The sequence below is a fragment of the Vanrija pseudolonga genome, chromosome 5 (genome assembly GCF_020906515.1).
Source record: "Vanrija pseudolonga chromosome 5, complete sequence".
Classification (NCBI taxonomy): domain Eukaryota; kingdom Fungi; phylum Basidiomycota; class Tremellomycetes; order Trichosporonales; family Trichosporonaceae; genus Vanrija; species Vanrija pseudolonga.
This window is the reverse complement of record NC_085853.1, coordinates 2,003,105-2,022,794: the sequence shown is the minus strand read 5'-3', so window position 1 is coordinate 2,022,794 and position 19,690 is coordinate 2,003,105. Positions and strand designations below refer to the sequence as shown.

The 19,690-nt window shown below is 63.5% G+C and overlaps 7 protein-coding genes across 7 annotated transcripts; 4 read left to right on the top strand and 3 right to left on the bottom strand.

Annotated features, from left to right (window-relative positions):
• Positions 1–100: 100 nt before the first annotated feature.
• LOC62_05G007464 (uncharacterized protein) lies at positions 101–963 on the top strand (the record flags this gene model as incomplete). The annotated part of the gene is made up of 2 exons (XM_062773989.1): positions 101–519; positions 570–963. 2 exons carry the CDS (start codon positions 101–103, stop codon positions 961–963), a joined length of 813 nt encoding a protein of 270 aa, XP_062629973.1.
• A 1,346-nt stretch (positions 964–2,309) lies between these two features.
• On the top strand, positions 2,310–4,769 carry LAC2_1 (Laccase-2; the record flags this gene model as incomplete). The annotated part of the gene is made up of 4 exons (XM_062773988.1): positions 2,310–2,346; positions 2,383–3,859; positions 3,897–4,005; positions 4,044–4,769. The coding sequence occupies 4 exons, from the start codon at positions 2,310–2,312 to the stop codon at positions 4,629–4,631; spliced, it is 2,211 nt and encodes a 736-aa protein (XP_062629972.1). The 3' UTR covers positions 4,632–4,769.
• Positions 4,770–6,653: 1,884 nt separating this feature from the next.
• Positions 6,654–8,283, top strand: BRG1_0 (Biofilm regulator 1). Its single transcript, XM_062773987.1, has 3 exons — positions 6,654–7,516; positions 7,579–7,920; positions 7,972–8,283. Exons 1-3 carry the CDS (start codon positions 6,830–6,832, stop codon positions 8,053–8,055), a joined length of 1,113 nt encoding a protein of 370 aa, XP_062629971.1. The 5' UTR covers positions 6,654–6,829; the 3' UTR covers positions 8,056–8,283.
• A 251-nt stretch (positions 8,284–8,534) lies between these two features.
• On the bottom strand, positions 8,535–10,440 carry 4CLL7 (4-coumarate--CoA ligase-like 7). Its single transcript, XM_062773986.1, has 3 exons — positions 10,059–10,440; positions 9,496–10,006; positions 8,535–9,460 (listed from the first exon to the last, which is right to left on the bottom strand). The coding sequence occupies exons 1-3, from the start codon at positions 10,382–10,384 to the stop codon at positions 8,600–8,602; spliced, it is 1,698 nt and encodes a 565-aa protein (XP_062629970.1). The 5' UTR covers positions 10,385–10,440; the 3' UTR covers positions 8,535–8,599.
• A 2,848-nt stretch (positions 10,441–13,288) lies between these two features.
• N7BM (NADH dehydrogenase [ubiquinone] 1 alpha subcomplex subunit N7BM) lies at positions 13,289–14,997 on the bottom strand. Its single transcript, XM_062773985.1, has 4 exons — positions 14,892–14,997; positions 14,802–14,833; positions 13,853–14,078; positions 13,289–13,427 (listed from the first exon to the last, which is right to left on the bottom strand). Exons 1-4 carry the CDS (start codon positions 14,960–14,962, stop codon positions 13,340–13,342), a joined length of 417 nt encoding a protein of 138 aa, XP_062629969.1. The 5' UTR covers positions 14,963–14,997; the 3' UTR covers positions 13,289–13,339.
• A 207-nt stretch (positions 14,998–15,204) lies between these two features.
• SPAC1002.16c_3 (putative transporterc) lies at positions 15,205–16,977 on the bottom strand. The gene is made up of 4 exons (XM_062773984.1): positions 16,753–16,977; positions 16,248–16,718; positions 16,048–16,214; positions 15,205–16,012 (listed from the first exon to the last, which is right to left on the bottom strand). Exons 1-4 carry the CDS (start codon positions 16,961–16,963, stop codon positions 15,383–15,385), a joined length of 1,479 nt encoding a protein of 492 aa, XP_062629968.1. The 5' UTR covers positions 16,964–16,977; the 3' UTR covers positions 15,205–15,382.
• Positions 16,978–17,524: 547 nt separating this feature from the next.
• Positions 17,525–19,546, top strand: NOP12 (Nucleolar protein 12). The gene is made up of 4 exons (XM_062773983.1): positions 17,525–17,697; positions 17,744–18,115; positions 18,153–18,458; positions 18,496–19,546. Exons 1-4 carry the CDS (start codon positions 17,560–17,562, stop codon positions 19,408–19,410), a joined length of 1,731 nt encoding a protein of 576 aa, XP_062629967.1. The 5' UTR covers positions 17,525–17,559; the 3' UTR covers positions 19,411–19,546.
• Positions 19,547–19,690: the final 144 nt, after the last annotated feature.

The window sequence follows — 19,690 nt, the reverse complement described above, 5'->3', positions numbered from 1 at the left end:
GTGACGAGGACGACAACAACGCCGCTTCTTCGCCTCGCACCGCCCACCCGCGGAGTGACACCGCCCGCCACCCGCGCCACAACAACAAGACACAATCGGCATGCGTACCGAGACGAAGAAGAAGAAGAAGGAAACGACCGTAGCGTGGCTGCAGGTGCTGTCGCGGGACGCGGAGAAGCCGCATGCCGCCGTTGCACACGCGCACGTGCCGTCGGCGTGGTGGCACGGACCGGCGGCGACGACGCCGGGCAACAGCACGCTGCGGCGAAAGTCGCCTTCAGCCGACGACGACGACGACGACGACGACGAGGACAAGCTGCACCGCCGCAAGTCACGTCGTGTCAGCGATGACCACGACGACTGGCGCGAAACCGCTCCCAGCCCGTCGAGCGTGGCCACCAGCGAAGATGACGACGACGACGACGCGCCGAGCCCTTTGTCGAGTGTGGCGACAAGCGACGACGCGCCGAGCCTTAGCACCGCCACTGACACGAGCTATGATGACGACGACGACAGCACGTGAGTTGCCCGGGCGGGCGGGCGCTGGGCGGGAAACTGATACGCAGCAGCAGCTCGGCGCCACCGTCTGACGACGACGACGCGGTCGCATCGCTGCGTATCACGCTGTACAGCAACGACAGGATGGTGCCCGAGGCCGGGGCCGCGCAGGCAAGCTCGACTACCCCGCCCGGCTGCGCAGAGCTCGGCGCCGCTTGCGCGCGCTGCGCTGCCGAACGCGCCGCCCTCCACGCCGTGCTGGACGCAGCCGACGCGCGCGCTGTCCGTGCCCAGGCGGTCGCGGACAAGCTGCACGCCCAGCTGGGCGGCACGCTGCGCCTGCTTGACCAGGAGCGCGCGGCGGCGCGGGCGGCGGCTGGGAGCCTGTACGGACGGATCGCCAGCCTTGAGCGCGCGCTACGCGCCGCGCGGGGCGAGGGCGAGGTGGTCCGGTCGAGGTCGTAGTTTCGCCTGAGGCGAAGCGGCATCTGTTGTTGTGTGTGTGTATGCATAGGCTGGGCATTCAGTGGCCCCGCCAGTGGCAGGCAGGTAGGCAGGTAGGAACGCGCCGCCACGCTGTAGTGCGCCATTTGGGCGGTGCCATCCGCAGCACGTGTGCGCGTCTAATGAACCAACCCCTCTACTGTAGCTAGCCGAGTCGAGCAACACGCCGCCAAAGCACACGCATCCGCGGAGCCCATGGCCCAGTGGCGGGCACGGGCGCGGGCGCCGCTCGCTCGCCGTCGCTTCATCGCTCGCTGGCTGGCTCACTGGCTGGCCGATGTCCGGACCTCCGACTGCTCGCTGGCGGCAGGCAGTCGCGTAACGGGCACTAACTAGCAAACTGTAAAGTTGGTCGCTCGCGGCGCGGGCACTAATTAACTGTATTCTGCGGCGGGCACTAACGACTGCCATATTCTGCGGCAGCAGCGGCAGGGGACACGTATCTACCTCTTCTTATCTGCTGAATTATCCCCGAGCAGGCGCCTCAAATAGACGCCAAGTGCCCGCCATGCCCGCTCGCCGCTCCATATCGCAGGGGTTATGCCCGGTGCCGGCCCGTCCCCGCCGCCACGGTCGCGTCGTCGTCTGTCTGCCACTGTGCCACTCACTCACTCGCTCACTCGCCGCCTGCCCGAGGCACGCTCGCTCGCGCACCACGTTCTTCGCGACCGCTCGCGTCGCGCTCGCCGCCTCGTCGGTCAATCAAAGGGTGGTATGCATCGTGCTGCTGCGCGACACTGACCGTGTCGTGTCGTCCCCTGTGCACGCGCGCGCCAGCGCCCAGCGGCGATCGTGTCTCCGCTTCTTCATCCACGCTTCACGAATGTACCCCACCCCGGCCCCCTTCCCGGCGCAGGCCCTCCTCTCCCCTACCCATCGTCCTCATCAACGTCCACCCACCCCTGAGACGGACACCTTACCCATTCAAATCCCCCGTCTGTGCGGACGCGGACGCGCGAGATAACGCAACACAAGACAGGGGAAGTAGGGGCAGAGCGTCACCGCCACGACCAGCGACGACACTCCCAGTCCCCGTCCGTCCACCATCGATCTCGAGACAATCCGCACGGACATCCGGACAGGTTCTCGTCCACGCCCACACGCACGCACACACACACAGACATCGCCTTTGCTGAGCGAGCAGCCTTACACATGCACTCCTCACCTCCGTGGGAGTGAGTAAAGCCAGTGCCCCGGCGGCGCTGCGTGCGACTTTGGGGGGCTCGAGGCCGAGCCGAAAGAGTGTATAAAGTCGTGCTGGCGCGGCACAAACACAAATGCCTCACCCCACCTTGCCAACCGGCACGATGCGCCTCTTCCTCACCACCCTCCTGCTCCTGGCGGGTGCGCACGCCCAGTCGCCCACCCCGCCCCTCGCAGCCGGCACGGCGTCCCTCCCCTCGGTGTATCCCGCCGTTCCGATCCCCCCCGGCCCGGTCCACATCGACCCTCTCCCGCCTTCGCCGCACCCCCCGCTCGGCCTCTTCTGGCCCGTCGACCAGCCGCCGCTGCCGAGCCTCACGGCGTCGGCGCCGAGCTTTGCCGTCACGCTTGGTGCTTGTGCGGGCTATGACAAGCGCGACGGTGACGCCTATGGTGGCGGGGGCGAGAGTGGCGGTGACCCGAACCACAGTGGCGGTGGTGACCAGGGCGGTGACAAGAACCACGGCGACCACGGCCACTGCAACGACAACAACTCCAACGCCCACGGCAACGGCCACGGCCCCACGGTCCGCAGCTACAACTTTACGATCACGTACGCCGCCGGCGACCCGGACGGCTTCCTGCGCCGCCTGACGACGATCAACGGCCTGTTCCCCGGCCCGACTATCGAGGCGTTCGAGGGCGAGATGATCGAAATCCACGTCACGAACGCGATCGACACGCCGCAGAGCATCCACTGGCACGGGCTCGAGCAGCGCGGCACAAACTACATGGACGGCGTGCCGGGCTTCACGCAGTGCCCCATCCGCCCCGGCGCGACGTTTACCTACCGCTTCACTGCCGACTCGGCCGGCACCTACTTCTACCACTCGCACTATGGCAACACGATGTCTGACGGCCTGTATGGCGGGCTCGTCATCCACTCGCGCGACGCGCCGCTGCGCCTCGGGCGCGACTACGACGCCGACTACATCCTCTGGGCGAGCGACTGGTACGACACGCAGAGCGAGACGATCATCAGCGGCATCTCGGACGTGCATGCCGGCTACCGCGGCGTGCCTGTCGTCGCCATGCCCGACGCCATCATCGTCAACGGCGTCGGCCAGGTCGACTGCACCACGACACAGCAGGGTGTGCCGTGTGTCCAGAAGACGCCGTACGAGCTTGCGCTGCCCGCCGGCTCGCGCGTGCGCCTCCGCATCATCAACCCCGGCGGACACGCAATGGTGCGTGTGTCGATCGACAGCCATGTCCTGCAGGTCATCGAGGCCGACTCGACGCCGATCAAGCCGTTCGCCACGCACGAGGTGCCGGTCAACAACGGGCAGCGGTACAGCGTCATCGCCACGCTCGACCAGGGCCAGGACACGGCCGCCATCATCCGCGTCAACGCAGCCACGTACTGCCAGAACCCCTCGGTCGCGTTCGCAGGCTTCGGCGTGCTGCGCTACACTGATGCCGCAGGCAAGGCGTCCACCGCTGTCCCGGTGCACCGCCCGTGGCCTGACCTCGCGGAACCACACACGACCCCCTGCACCGACTTTGACGACGCGCTCCTCGTCCCCTCGCTGCCCGAGGACGCACCGGCCGAGACGGTCACTGCTGCCCAGCTCGACTCGCACTCGGGCGTCTTCCTCGACCCGCAGACGGGCGCGCCGTACCTCTCCCTCGCGTTCAACAACACGCCGTACCTGTGAGTGCTGGGGGTGTGTGCTCGCTGACAGTCGCAGCAACTACATCAACTCGCCCTTCTTCTCCGAGCTCGCCGCCGGCCGGGCGCTCAACGCGTCCAACATCCCCTCGGTGACCTTTAACAACGACGGCACGGCCGACCTCATCGTGGGTGATAGCACTCTCGTTGCGAAAGCTGACCCAAGATCAACCTCCTCGACCCACAGCCCCTCGCGCACCCCTTCCACCTGCATGGCCGTCCGTTCTACCTCATCGCGCGCGGCAACGGCAGCCTCACAACAGCGGACATCCCGGCCCTCACCAACATTAACCTCCACAACCCTATCCGCCGCGACACGCTCACCATCACGCCGGGCACGTGGGCGCTCCTCCGCATCAAGCTCGACGACCCTGGCGTCTGGGCACTGCACTGCCACATTGGTTGGCACCTCGCTGTCGGCAAGATGGCCGCCGTCACCATCCGCCAGCACGAGTTTAGCAAGCAGGTCCCGCCCGCCGAGTGGAACGCGCTGTGCGCCGGCACCGACATCAACGAGATTGGCCCCCGCGCGTCGCCGTTCAACGAGCGTGTGCCGCCCCAGGCGCGTCGCTCGCTCGCGACTATCGACACGCGTGACGCAGTCGCCGAGTGGCGCCTGCGTTCCGAACGCATCAAACGCTGGTTCGAGCACGTCGCCCCGCCCCAGGACCGGCTGGCCGAGCGCCAAGCTCAGTGGAAGCGTTGGGTTGAGAACGCCGTGGCGGAGGCGCGCGCTGGCGCTGCTGTGGCTTAGGTATGTCACGGCGTCTTTCGCGCCAACGCGCCTGCCTCCTCTGGCGTCAGCAGCACCGCTACGGACCTATGTGAATTATCAACGGCTCTGCCAAGACAGTCTTATCCCCAGCCATGCCTGCGGATATCCTCCTTATCCTTCCTCTTTCATGCAGATATGCTTTCTCAGTCTCTTGGCTGGTGTAATTGTGGCGGTGCGGTCTGGATCGTCTCGCTCACAGTGACGTGGTATGGCGTTGGTTTGAACGCGCGCCTGATGGCACATAAACTCACCACAGAAGGCACCCACCCCACCACTCGCACAACCCCAGCCAACCCGACGCCGAGATCGCCACCGGCGTCGCCACAACACCGCTTCCGACTAGACACAACTGATCGACGCCGCACAGCTTACATAAAACACGGAGATCCGCAGACAAGCGAGCACTGGTTGGATGGAGTAGGTTTGCACCGGTCTGTGAGATGTGGGATCTGTGAGTGGCTTGGAGCGTTTTGTGTCATTCGTGAGGTGTGTTGTGTCATGGCATGAGAGGGTGAGGAGGGACGTGAGAACTGCCGAAGAATCAGGAGCGGAAACGAGGGGCATGCCGTGGGCCCCGAGGCAACAGGAGCCGCCGCCCTTGGTGCCCGTGGTGCGCAGTCGTGTTGTGGCCAATGTGGTGTTTATTCTTGGGAACTCGTGGTTTGTTCGGTGTCTGCGTTTAGGCCATGAGGGCCAAATGGCGGCGCCCAAAGGCTTGTCGCCTACGTTGAAATTGATTATGTTTAATTGTGTTTTATACTTCCGCTATTTAATGCGACCCCCACCTGTTGTTACGAAATCTTTCAATCGCCACGACGACTTCTTGTTTATTCAAATCGGCCCAGGGACAGTTGATGGAAAATGTTTCGGTCGTCGGGCAAATGCCAAAAGTTCCAGACTCTCTCAGTCTTGTGCCGTCGAGGGTAGGTTCCGCGACCGAGGAATGGGAATGCTGGGGTGGGCCCTGGGCGTGGGTGGCTGCTGGCGTCTCTGGCGTCTGATGCCTGACACTTTGTTCGGAGTATACTGCTGCTGCGCTGTGCTTGAATGGCGTAAAGCCCCCAGAAGGGGTACAGTGGGTGGGCAGCGAGGCTCATGGCAGGGGGGCGGAAGGAAGGAGAGGAGCCGAGCAGCTGCACAACACCTCGCAGCTGCCGTCCTTCCAAATGTCCAGCTGGCCTGGTCCAGCTGCTGTTGCCCAGCAGCCTTGCCAGCTGCCTCCTTCCAGCCAACCCACCCACCCAGGGAATGCCAAAGGGACACCTACAGTCTCCACAGGCTCGAGTACCGGGGCCAGAGAAGAGATTGTGACGCGATGCGCGCGGGGCCAGAGGGCCAGAGGGGCAGAGGGAGGGTGGGAGGGAGGCGCATCAGAAGTGAGAGGGAGTGCGACATAGCTAGTTGTCGAATTGCGCAGCAGTCGTCACAACCGCCGCCGCCGCCGCTGCCTGCTTGCTGCCTGAGGAGGACGAGGACGAGATGAGGGGATTTGTTGCAATGCACCTGCTGCCGGCTGCTGCTGCTTGGGTCACCTTGCTCTCGCTCGACTGGCTGGCCAACAACAGGACACAGATATAACCACCACCTCGAAGGCGGCGCTTGGATCGTCACCGCCTTTGAGTAGCTCTGAGACTTTGCCCCGCCAGCTGCAGCCAGCCAGCCACCATAGAACAACCACCACCCACACCCACACCTACACACGGACCCCTCTCCACTGCTCGTCGTCCTCCTCGTTCTCTGCGTTGAGAACAATAAACCTATCACACACCTCCCCAGCTGTTCGTTAAAACGCTGTCCGTCGAACCCGCCCTCACCCCGCGAGTTTGACCCTTCCCCCCCTCCGTCCACCGCTCCTTCCTTCCACTCCCCCTCCCACTTCGTCATTGCTGTACCTGAGCGACCCCCCCCCCCCCCCCCCTCCCCCCCTCCCCGCCGTAAGTCTTCTTTCTCCCACCCCCCACCTCCCTCTCTCTCCGTCTCGCCCATAATTAACTCCTGCAGAACCGGACTCCTGGGACTTTCCCTAACAAGTCTTATCCGCATCAACGCCGCTACGCCGCACAGCCTGCTCGGCATAGTCCGTCCCGGCCTGGCAACAGCCGTCCGTCTCACCCACCCCGCGCCGCGCGCCGCACGCGCACCCAAAGTACGCACGCCTCGCCGTCTCCCTCTCCTCCATGACTCAGACTTGCTCGTCGTCGTCTCCTCCTACTTCTTCTTCTTCTTCACAACCCGCCCCCTCGGCGTTCACATACACGCTCCAACCACCCTCGTACGAAAGCGGCTGGCACTCGCCATCCTTCGACTGGACAACACACGACTCGCTCCAGCAGCCCCCGCACGTCACACCTTCCTCTGAGCGCTCCTACTTCTCGCTCTCACCCGTGACTCCCCCGCCAGTGAGCTCGCCACCCGAGTGGACCACCTCGTCCCAGCTCAACGGCTGGCCAGACATCAAGCTCGAACCCTTACACTCCGCCGAGGGCGACACTTCAAACCTGTGGCAAACGTCCTCCCTTTCCGAAGAGGTCAAGCGACTCTCCCCTCGACGGCCCGACTTTTCCGGGAACGACCGTGACGACGCCGCCGTCGACCAGACACCTTCGTCGTCGAGCTATATAATGCAGCAGCAGTCAACCTATCAGCAGGACCAGTACGCTCCCCCTGGTCTTCAACCCACAGGCTACCCCAGCATGACGTCCATCTACCCCACCGGCCTGGGATCCAACTTCCCCGACTTCAACGCCTACAACCCCCACTACCCCGCCCAGCCCTACGCTACCCCGTTCCCCACAGGCGAGCCAGCAACAGATCCTTGGCAGCGCAATGACCTCGGTCACGTCGGCCCCCAAGAGTTTGCCCAGGTGAGAAAGAACCCACGCTGTCGATCCGACGATCTCTCCGCTAACACGGTTGATCTTCTTAGGCACTCCTCGCATACAGGCACATCCAAGCTGCGATCCCTCACATCCGTCCTGCCGATCACCAAGGCCCCTCCGCCTCGGGACAGCCGTACCGCTCCATCGTCGACTGCGCCAACTCGGCCGCCGACTATCTGTCAGGAAGGATACAGGTCGCCCCCGCCGGAGGCCCCATGAGGGCCGCCGCGAGCCGTCCGTCAGGCGGCGCCCCCGAGCCCAAGCGCGCCAGGGCGTCCAACGGCGGCGAGAAGGAGCGGCCAGCGACCTACTGCCGTGGGTGCGGCGCGACCGAGACGCCTGAATGGCGTCGTGGACCGCTTGGCCCGAGGACACTGTGCAATGCCTGTGTGAGTGTGGTCGTCGTTGTCTGGGTGGAACCCTGCTGACCAACCCCACAGGGCCTCGTGCACATGAAGATGCTCAGGAAGAAGAAGAAGGCAGAGGAGAAGGCCGCACAGGCGGCCGCAAACGCCAAGGGATAGGAGGGTGCCTTTGGTTGTGCTCGGTAGATTGTTGGTTCTCGTCGGTCATGGGTTATGGGTTTCTGCCTCGGTTCTCTGGTCTCGGCTCGTCGGCCTCCCCTCTGGTTGTAATAGTGTGCTGTCCAGTGTCTCTTCTAGTGATTATATTTTAGTGCGCATGCAATGGAGCGTCGCGTCGCGTGCACCATGCGGGGTATTGACCTAGACGCGACGACGCACGCCGATCTGGACATTTATCGGAGATCGTGCAACGCCAAGAGGATCGTCGCCCGCCGCTCACTCCCTCTCGTCCTGCGCGCAGCTCGTCGGGGCACCACCAGTGCCCATAGATCTATGCTCGTGACCGGGCCCTGCGCGCGACGGCGAATGGTCTGTGCTTGTTCGGACCAGTGTCGGACCGATGGACAGTGGACTGGACAGGGTTGTCGCATGTGGTGTGAGGTAAGAATAGACGGCGGCGGGGAGGCAAGGTATCAATAGACGGGGCGACGTCGCTGCTAGCATGCAATCGGTCCAAGATCTGCTCTATAACTACAGTCTACTCTTACAACCTCGAGTCGGTCTTGAGACCGCCCGCGGCCTTGATCTCCTCCTCGGCGCGCTTGCGCAGGTCCTTGCGCAGGATCTTGCCTGAGGGCGACTTGGGGATGGCGGCGATGACGACCACGCCGCCGCGCAGCTTCTTCTGCGGGGCGACACGCGCAGCGACCCATGCGCCAATGTCACGCGTAAACTTTGCGTAGCCGTCCGGCTTGAGGCCCAGGCGCGGGTTGGCGACGACGTACGCGCGCGGCAGCTCGGTCGCCTGCGACTCGTCCCAGACGCCAATGACACCGACGTCGACCACGTCAGGGTTGGTGAGCAGGAGCGCCTCGAGCTCGGCGGGCGGCACCTGGAAGCCCTTGTACTTGATGAGCTCCTTGACACGGTCGACGACCTGGTACCAGCCGTCCTCGGTCCTTGTCAACACGTCGCCAGTCTTGAACCACCGCCCCTCGGCAAACGACTTGTCGTTGGCCTCCGTGTTGTTGTGGTAGCCCTTCATCGTGCTGGGGCCGCGAACCCAGAGCTCGCCCGACTCGCCAGGCTTGCTGGCATTCTCGCCGTCCTCCTTGACGAGGCGCGCCTCCCAAGTCGGGATGAGGCGGCCACACTGGCCCTCGTGGGCGGCGCCGTCGGCAGCCGTCATGCTCATGATAACGGGCGACGTCTCGGTCATGCCGTAGCCCTGGGCGAGCTTGAAGTCGGGGTAGCGCTTCTTGAACTCTGTGCAGAGCTCCTTGGAGAGCGGGGCGGCGCCGGACAACAGCGCCTTGAGCGACGACAGGTCGTAGTTCTTGGAGATCTGCGAGTGGAGCATGACGATGAGGATGGGAGGGACGACGAGGGAGTAAGTGATCTTGTACTGCAATGTCAGCGGAACTCTCGATTCTTCCTCACCTTCTGGATAGCACTGTACACCGACACCTCCTCAAACTTGGGGAGGACGATGACGGGGACACCGACGGTGATGGGCTGGAGGAGGACAATGATGGCACCAAAGATGTGCGAGAGGGGGAGGATACCGAGCACCGAGTCCTCACCGCTCTTGAGTGGCTCGTGCATGACGTTGAGCGCCTGGAGCTGGCTGGTGAGGTTGTGGTGGGTGGTCACGACGCCCTTGGGGAGGCCGGTCGTGCCGGATGAGTAGCAGAGCCATGCGGCCGAGTTGATGGCGTCCTGGCCGACGAAGCGCTCAGCAGGCGCGACATCGCCAAAGAGCTCGTACACCGACTTGTAGGGCGAGATCTCGGGCTTGTCCTCGGTGCGGCAGAGGAGGACGATGCGCGAGGCGGGGAAGATGTTCCTCAGGTTCGGCTTGGCCTTCTCGAAGGTGATGAGGTTTGCGGGGTCGACGAACAGGAGGCTCGCGCCCGAGTCGTTGATCTGGTGGGCGATTTCATGGGACTCGCTAGCACGAGCGTTAGTGAGTGTGCCAAGTGTCTCATGCCACATCGACTCACTAGGCGACATTGGCCGGGGTGACGGTCACGCCGGCGGCGATGAGGCCGAACACGGCGCTGATCCACGGGAGAGAGTTGGCGCCCCACACGCAGGCCGTGTCGTACTTTTTCAGGCCGAGCTTGCGGAGGCCCGACGCGAGGCGGAGGGCGTTCTCTTTGAGCTGGGCACGGGACACGGTCGTGTCGGTGAGGGGCGAGATGAACGCGGGGAGCGCGGGGTCGAAGCGCTCGAGCGGCGAGTCGGCCGCGCTGTCGGGGAAGAGGTACGTGAAGATGGACGTCTCGGGGAGGGCCGGCGCGTCCCAGTGCGACGTGTAGATTGTCATGGTTGTGAGCGAGTGTGAGTTAGTTTGTGTGGGGAGCGAGTGGGAGGGAGCAGGTGAGATGGAAGATGAGTGAGCTCGACTTCAGAAAAAAAAGGATATATCACGCTTGCTCAGATTGCTCGGTCGGCACGTCCCCGGTTGGCCGGGGTAAAGAGGGACCGAGGTGCAGGCCGAGAAGAACGGGGCGTGCGCGGGGGTGGGGTGAGGTGTGCGCGGAGCCCGTGAACACCATGCGCGGCGTGCGTGTCACCTCGCCTCGCTTGAGACGGAGGTGGTGCTTCGGGCCGAGGAGCGAGTGCCAAGGCCGCCGATGATGAGCGATTGCGATACATAATAATAGTAATCGCCATTTAGGCGGGGCAGGAGGTTTGATTAGGATTAGTGGCAGGGTATGTATGCCCGGGTAAAGCTTACCCGGGGCCGGATGTGGCGAAGCGAAGCGAGGTTGAGTGAAACGGTTTAGTCGGGGTGCCGACCTCCGTGCGGTGGGCTCGTGGGTGGTTCGGCGACGCGAGTGGGGATGGGCTAGGACTGTCTGAGTGAGCAGACCTGGCACAGTCGCAAGTGGCGAGTGGGGAGGGGAAGAAACAAGCGCCAGTTGGTCGAGAGTCCTCGACGCGCCAAACGGTGACTAGCCCACAGACTACAAACACCGCGTATCTCTATCACGAGCCAGCGAGCGCCACACGCCACGATAAGGTCCCTCCTATCCTGTATCAGGTGCTCCCGCTGTGCAGTCCCCGGGACGTGGGGACGTGGGAGAGGAGTCGTGGAGCCATTCAAGGCTATCCTAGTAGCATTGTAGGTGCGCGCTGTGCGCAGCATCATCGCCTCCGAGACACCCGTCGTTGCCGTCGACAATGTCGCGTGACACGCCCGCAGCGTGGTGTTGTGTTGCGTTGCGTCCCCTCAATCGATCGCATGCAGTGCCGCAGTGCCGCCTCCATGCCATTCGTATACACGTACGCGGCACGACGATCACTCGGCGTGCGACTCGGCGCGGCGTACCAACCCCAGATCTGTTCCACGGAACCAGGTGCAGCAGACGCCGGGGCGCCAGCCACCCCCCTCGGCCGGGCCATGTGATTGATACCCAACCAACTCACTCCGTGGGGCGGCCTAGCCACCTGCCCCGCCCAGATCCCTCTCGTACACCTGCCTATTTCTGCTTGTGTGTTGCTGTTCTAGGCAGTGCTCGAGCGTCAGTGGCGCGGTATGTGGCAGACAGGACACCAGCAGGTGGCTACGCACCCCGACGACAGCACGTGGCACTGCCAAGGCCGTTTGCCACTGTGACACATTCCGCCTGGCCCAGGGACGGGGAGCAGGCATCGACCCACCCATTGAACATCCCCCGAACGGGATGTTTGCGCGTTGCGCGCCGCTGTGAATTAATTCTTGGCATTTGCGCCAGTGCGCGAGACTATGCGTAGACACGAGCTACCATAGCAGCGTGCCAGCGCCACGCTAGCTGGGCCAGCGCGCCAGCCCACGCCCACGTTCATGAACAGACTGCATCGGCATACTCTTCACTCTGTTTCACACACGAGTCATTAATATAGGTGTACGGTGGGCCGTTAAGAGGCAGCGACTGCCCAGGATGTCGCTGCCTCGCTAGTACTTGACTATAATGTACTTGAAAGGTCAGCTGAAAATCGGAAAATCGGGGAAAGGCACTCACGAGAGCGTGGATGATCTGAAGAGATGGTCAGTTGGTTGGCCGAAGGAGGAGGGTGGGTGGCGGGAGTGGGAGGACCCCCGGGGGTGGGACCGCCACACTCCGTCCTGCGCCCCCACACGCGACTCACACCGGGAATGTAGCCCAAGCAGGTAAGGAGGATGTTGATGAGGAGGTCGACACCGCAGCCGCGCTCGAGGAAAACACCCAGAGGCTGGGGGTGGGGTCAGTAAGGCTCTGGTGGGGTCGGGCCCGGTCGTCGCCGAGCGCGGGGCTTACCGGGAGGATGATCGCTGCGGGGTCAGCTCTGTCCAGCTATCAGCAGGCAGACTCACCAAGGATGATCTTGAAGATGTCACCGCACGCTGCGAGGTCAGTATGTGAAGTGGCCACCCAAGCCGAGGGAGGCCGAGGATCCGCGGTCGCGCGTAGATCCCGCCACACCGCCGTGCTTGTTCTCCTCCCCCTACTCGTGCTCGCCGCGATTGGGCACGCGTGCACCACTTACTAAGAGGCATGGTGGTGGTGGATGCTTTGTTGGGATGGAAAAAGAGTGGAGACGAAGTTTCAGGTCAGTATTAAATACTTGGCTTGTTTGGCAGCAGCCAGGCAGCCAGTGACGCAGTGCACAGCACCGCTCTGGCTACTTCACCCCGGACAACTTTTTACAGCCAGTGACGTCACAGACCACTGCCACACTGACTGGCTGGTTGGCCGCCCGCCGTCACGGCCACCGTAGTAGCACCACTCCTGCCTAAACTCTGTAACAACTCGCCGCTGCCGCTGCTCCCCGCGCAGCCGCGCATCGTGACGCTCCTGCACGCGCTGACGAGTTGGGTGGCGCCGCACCGCGCCGCTGACACCCGAACCACCCAACCAACCCTTGGCACCCACCGGCCGCCACCCCTGACATCCTTGGCTGTTGATCATGACATGACCACCACACACCCACCCGTCGCCCGCCGGCCCTCGGCCCTCCCTCTACTACGGCCCCATCCGACGGTCTACAACGTACGCAGCGTGCTTGTGCTGGGCCCTACGTCGTCCTCGTCCTCTTGCCCGGAATGTGTGCCCCTCAAGCGCCCATGGCCCATGGGCGTGTGTGCATGCGCCGCCCATTCCTCGAAAATCCCCCCGCCAACATATGCACCACACCCAACGACGTCACCGCCGAACCTCTCCCTTCTAGACGTCACCGCTCCCCCCTCACCTCACAACCCCGCACACTGCCGAACCCGATGCATTGATAATCGTCTACACTACGCCCACGCGACCATCTATGCGCGGGGCTTGACCTCGGGCTTCCACGCCTCCGACTTGGGGGCCTGCGTCGAGTACGTGATGAAGCGGCCGCGAGTGCCGGTCCTGTAAAGTGTCAGTGGTGGCAAGTCTTGTTGTTGTGGTGGGTGAATGGGTGCGGCTATTTAGAGAAGGAAGTGGAGCAGGTGCCGACGCCTGCCGAATCGCGGCGGGTCCTGGCGACAGCTGGGCTTATCGGGACAGACCGAGGCAAGGCTGCTCTTTGTTGTTTGGTGGGGGGACATACGCAGCTGGAGCTCCAGACGCTCGTCTGACCTCATCGCGTGGCCGACGGCACTTGTCGCGCACTTGCCGCTGGGACCGCTCGTCGGCCATCGACGGCTGACGTCTGGAACAGCGCGCCGATCTCCCCGCCAATCTCCACCACCCACATGCACGTCCGGGATTGACAAGCCCGACAAACACCGCCGACGATTACGGCCCGACCTCTAGCCCCACCACACATCGTCGGTCCCTCGGCACCAACTCACAGGTTCTCAACATAAGGCGTCTCCCACTTCTGCTTGCTGGCCTGGTAGATGGGGTCCTCGGGTGGGGGGTCGAGGCGGGTGTGGGCGAGCCACGAGGCCCAGCCGCGGGGCACCTGGGACGCATTGAAGTCGTCCTGGGCGTAGTCGACCCAGCGCTGGCGGCCGGGGAGCTCCTCGCGCGCGTCGTACTGCTGGAAGTAGCGGTTGCCGAACTGGTCGGTGCCGACTGGGTGGGTTAGCGGGTGTGCGAGTGGGGCTAGTAGGATGGAGAAGAGCGTGGGGAGGGGAGACGAGCTGCGATGCGCGCGGCCCCCGTGGATACGCGCACACAGAGGTATGCCGGCCCGCGTCGCGCCCCAAGCGTGGTGAGAACGCTTGTCGCGCCGACGCCCACGAAGGCGCACATGAAGGCATGGAGCAACGGAACACTGGCACAGAGGCTCCGTGCCTCGCCGGTGCTTGTTCTGTTCCTCGCCCAGCCAGGCCATTGCACCGAGACAACCGCTTGGGCGGCGAGGAACGGGGTAACGACGGAGACGGAGGCAGGCCACACATTCGAGGACCGGAACCAGCGCGATGGCAGACGGAGACAAGGTCGGCGTAGCAGAACCACGTCCATCGGAGGAACCAACGGAGACGAGGGTCGGTGGGCAACAGCTCGCGACGTCGGCTGGCACTCGACTCCGCGGAGAGTCTGCCACTCTGCACGCGCGCACCGCTTCTGCGCCGACTCGTGCTCCGTGTAGGCGACCGTCCGTCGCCGACACCCAGCCCTCGTCGTCGTCGCGCCAACGTCGTCGCTTGAATCCGTGCCGTAGTGTCCGTCCCGATGTCCATCGCCAGTCGTCCGTCCACTCCGTCCCCGCCTACCACCGTCGCCTCGCAGATCGCACCCGCGACACCTCCTCCCCCTCCCATCCCTGCCCTCGATATGCCCGAGCATACGCACCGTGGGTACCGTACTTGGCGTCGCCGATGTACCTGCGCCGAGTGGTCAGTTGCTGTCCGTCCCGTCCGCTCGCCAGCAAACCAAACCCACGTCATCATGCGGAACCACTCCTTGAAGCCGACCTTGCGCGCGTGGTTGATTGTCCGCTGGAGGCCCGACATGGTGTCTGGTGTTGTTGTTGTGCTGGTCGACGACGATGTCGAAGTCGTTGTCGCTATCGTTGTCGTTGAGTGCACGCAGCGGTGAGGGCCGGAACACTGACGGGAGCATTTTTCGGGGATACCGGATTGTGGCGGACCAGTTAGGTGCGCTGCATTTGGCTGGGCGTGGGTGTGGTTGGGTGTGTTTGGTGATTGGGGCTATGCATGCATGCATGGTGTAGGGGTGGGGGTGCAGATCCGCGGAGGGGTTTTGTGGGTGAGGGGATGCATACCCACCACTGTTGGTGGTCACAGGGCGGCCTTCTTGGTGGTGTGGCGCGCAGGTGGCAGTTGAACAGGCCGTGTTTGGGCGACAACTCGCCCCTATCCGGCTTCCTCAGAGCAACACAACGTAGCATAACTAAATAACGACGCACACTCCTACAACTGATACCTGTACCCGGCGGCCAGCTGCACCTCGCTCGGGCCGTACTTGCCCAAGTCCTTCCCCTCGTCCATCTTCTTATTCTCGCGCACAAAGTACCACCGGGTCAGTAGAGCCATGGCGATGGCGAGGGCGCACGCGACGAGGTCGACCATGAACGCGGGGATGAAACGCGGGGGCGAGTAGTACAGGTATGAGCTCCAGATATTCGGGATCTGCGCGAGCGCGTTGACGAGCGCGAGCGTGATTGCCCGCTTCGAGCTCGGGCCGGTGATGTTGGCGCCGATCCAGCTGAGGATGATGGTCGACGCGCAGTAGAAGCCGACTGGGAGGAGACACATGGCAAAGTACCGCGGCGCGATCTTGGTCGTTGACACGGCGATGATGTTGCCCACGAGCGTGAAGCACATCGGGACGGCGATGTGGTACGACCGGTTGTGCAGCCTGTCACTGCTCCATCCGTTCACGAGCAGACCAATAGCGCAGAGGATGTACGGCGGGGCGGTGATGGCCAGGGTCGTGGTGCGGTCAAAGCCCAGCCCGGCGACCACGATCGGGAAGAAGTTGGTGACGGTCGCGGCGATGAAGGCGAACTGGAGCGTGAGGGCCATGAGCCAGGTCTTGGGCTGTGGGGTTAGAAGAGCCTCGTACGATAACCCACGTCGAGCACGGCCATCTTGAGCGCCCGTCCAATCGACACCTCGTCATTCTCGTCCTTGGTTCCGTGGTCAGACTCGAGGCGCCAGAGTAGCATGTCGCGCTCCACAGGCGTGAGCCAGCGGACACTTTCGGGGCGGTTAGGAATGATAAACCCGCACAGAACGGCCACTGTCGTCAGCGAGGAAACTCGCACACACCCACCCCCAAGGGTCATCGCGCCCTCGACGATGAACAGCCACCGCCAGCCTTCGAGTCCGTGCTTCCCGTCGAGCTTGAGGATGCCGATGGCGAAGAGACCGCCGAACGCGTTACCGATCTGCGAGCCCGTGTAGAACGCAGCGGCGCGGAAGGCCATTTCCCTGCGGGTGTAGAAGAGGGAGACGAGGAAGATGGCGCCGGGGAAGAACGCCGCCTCAACGGCTCCGAGCATCGCGCGGCATACCGACAGTCCGACGTGGTCGTGTACTGCGGCCGTGCACGCCGACACAATGCCCCACAAGCCTGCGTTGACACAGATGTACAGTCCTGGCAGGCGGACTTTACTCGCAATCATGTTGGACGGGATCTGGAGCGCGACGTAGCCCGCGAAGAGTACGGCGACGGCGGTCGCGTACTGCTGGGTCGTGAGGTGTAGACTCTTTGAAATGCCTGCGATTTTGGCAGACGAGAGGTCTGTCGTGTGAGCGGTGCTGGACGATGTACTTACTCTGACGGTCGAGGAAGTTGAGGAGGTAGAGTAGTGTCAAGCAGGGGAGGAGCATCAGGTCGACCTTGCGCGTGCCGCTCTTGGCCAGCGCCGCGCGTTCCTCTTCGCTCAGGTTCTGCAGAGACGCAGGGAGGTGCACGGCCAGGTGGTCATCGCCGGCCTCGCTCACTGCGATGCTGGTGTTATCCTTCTTGTCGGGTTCGTAGCTCATTGTCAGTGGGTGAGTGGGGTTGGTTTGAGCGGGGCATCGATGCAAAGGCTCAGATATATAAGTTGAACAGCGCCGAGGGGAGTAAAACCCAGGCCTTATCGCCCCAAAGTCGAGGTCGCAGTCCAAGACCGAATTGAGACACCACGGGCAGATCGCAGTGAGTGATCTGAGCTAGTTACCGAGGTTGTTCTACCTCCCTCCAATGAGCCTCGGAGGGAGTACGCCGAATGCAGCATCGTGGGCTATCCCGAGTGGACGACTTTATCGTGGCCAGCGATCTGCGCCAATCGTTCGAGGAGAAGATGCCGGCGCGATAAGTGCATCGGCTCAGAGGTGCCTCCCCCCTCAATCCCCGCCACAACCAGGCCGATCCAGCCGAGACAAGTGGGGGGGCCGCTTTATGCCGTGGACCGTGGGAGGCCGGAGGTCGGAGGTGGCACGTGACCCCACGTGAGTGTAGCGTGGGAGTGGAGGTTGAGTGACGGAATCAAAATGTTGCTCTGCTCGTGAAGTTCTGATCTGGTGAGATGACCACCGAGATGGATGGTGCATGATCAGGCTCGACGCTCTCGACAGACACCCAACCACTGACGACAATGGGCAAGAGCAAGGGAAAACAGCCAGCTGGCGGCGACGCGCAGAAGAAGCGCAAGCACGACAAGGTCGAGGAGGCTCCCGCCGCCCTCTTCAGCGCGCCGAAGGACTCTGAGCTCGGCAGCATCTTTGGCAAGAGTGTGCGTGTCTAGGTGCGAGGTGTAGTGCTGTGCTGACGGGTTACAGGCCGCATTCTCCCTCCCTACGCCTGCACGCCCCGCAGCGCTTCCGGTTGCCAGCTCTTCCAAGATCGCCGAGGAGGTGACACCGAAGAAGGCCAAGAAGGCCAAGGTCGACACCCCCAAGGCCACGCCGAAGAAGGAGGCCAAGGAGGCCGAGCCCGAGGCGATTGAGGTCGACGAGGAGGTCGTGGAGGGCGAGGACGGCGCCGAGTCGGACGGCTCGGTCGACCTCACCCACGAGAGCCTCAAGGCGCCCAAGCGGAAACGCGAGAAGGCCGCCAACACAAAGTACACGCCGCCTGGCGAGACGCAGGCGGACCGCGACAGGCGTACCGTGTTCGTTGGTAACCTCGACGTTGAGGCGGCCAAGTCCAAGGTGGGTAATTTCACCTGGGGCGTTGCTAACCCACCAGTCCATCCTCAGCCAGCTCAAGGCCCACCTCCTCACCTTTGCCCCTGCGGCCAAGATCGAGTCGGTGCGCTTCCGCTCGGTCGCGTTCGCCGCTCCCACAGCTGCGCTGCCCGGAGAGGACGACGAGAAGGAGAAGACGAAGCGCGTGCAGCGTGAGCAGGAGCGTGCGGCCGCGTGGCGCGAGGCACAGGAGGGCAGCTCGACTGGCAAGCCCGGAAACCGCCGTGGTGACGACGAGGTTGTCGACAAGTCCAAGTCGTTCCTCGACTCCAAGGGCAAGCGCAAGGTTGCCTTCATCAAGAAGGACGTGAGTGAGGACTCCTTGATTACTCTGACACGCACAGTTCCACTCTGAGCAGGACTCGTGCAACGCCTACGTCGTGTTCGCCCACGCCCACCCCGACAGGCCAAAGAATGTCGCGCCCATCCTTGACCCATTCGAGGCTGCCGAGAAGGTGCTGGCCGCCAACGGCAGCACGTTCCAGGAGCGCACGATCCGCGTCGACATCTTGAGGCTGCCGTCGGCGATCGGCCTGTCAACAGCTACCAACGCGCTGGGCAAGCGCGACGCCTGGCTCCCGAGCGGAACGGACCCCAAGCAGAGTCTGTTCGTCGGCGGCCTCGACTACGCGGCCAAGGACGAGGATGTGCGCGCGTTCTTCGAGGGACTGGTCAAGGCGGAGCGTGGTGCCTCGCCCTCGGGCAGCTGGGTCACTGGTGTCCGTATTGTGCGCGACAAGGAAACGCAGCTGGGCAAGGGTTTCGGCTACGTGCACTTTGTCGACCGCGAGAGCGTCGACGAGCTCATCGCCATGCCTTCGGCCAAGCTCAAGTTTGCCAAGAAGCCTCTGCGTGTGCAGTCGTGCAAGACGCTCCCTCCTACATCAAAGACGCGCCCCGCACCGGCCGCTCCTGCTCCTGGTGCTACTGCTGCTCCTGCCAAGCCCAAGTACGCTGGCAAGGAGCGCAATGTGCCCTCTGGCCCGATCCCCCGCGGCAACCCAGCGCTCGGCGACAAGCTCAAGGACCTGTCCAAGGACGAGCGCAAGGCGGCCAAGAACGCCGACCAGGAGCGCCAGCTGCGTCGTCTGGCCAAGAAGAAGGCCAAGGTGGCTGCCGCGCACACTGACAAGGGCCGAGTGGACCTCACTGCCACCAAGGCTGAGCGCAAGAGCCGGGACAAGAAGGTCAAGGCCAAGAAGGGCCGTGTGCGTAGCTCGCATGCGTTGTCCAAGATGAAGGGCCAGCGCCAGGCGTGATTGTAGGAGGTGCCTGGGAGCTGGTTGGTGAGGAGTGGGTGTGGTGCATGGGTTGGGTGGAGGCGTGGAGGACGCGCCTCAATGTTTGTGTTTGTGTTATTTTCTGATGCATATTGGCGTGGCGCCGCCGCATGACTCTTTTTGTCGATCAAAGTTTGTTTACGCGGGGCGGATGGGCGGGGGGGTGGAAGGGGGGGAGTATGCAGCGCGTAGCGCGTGGACAAGTGATATGGCCTCTGGGCTGTCTGGCCTTTGGTAATTTGGTGGTAGTGCTGGGCTT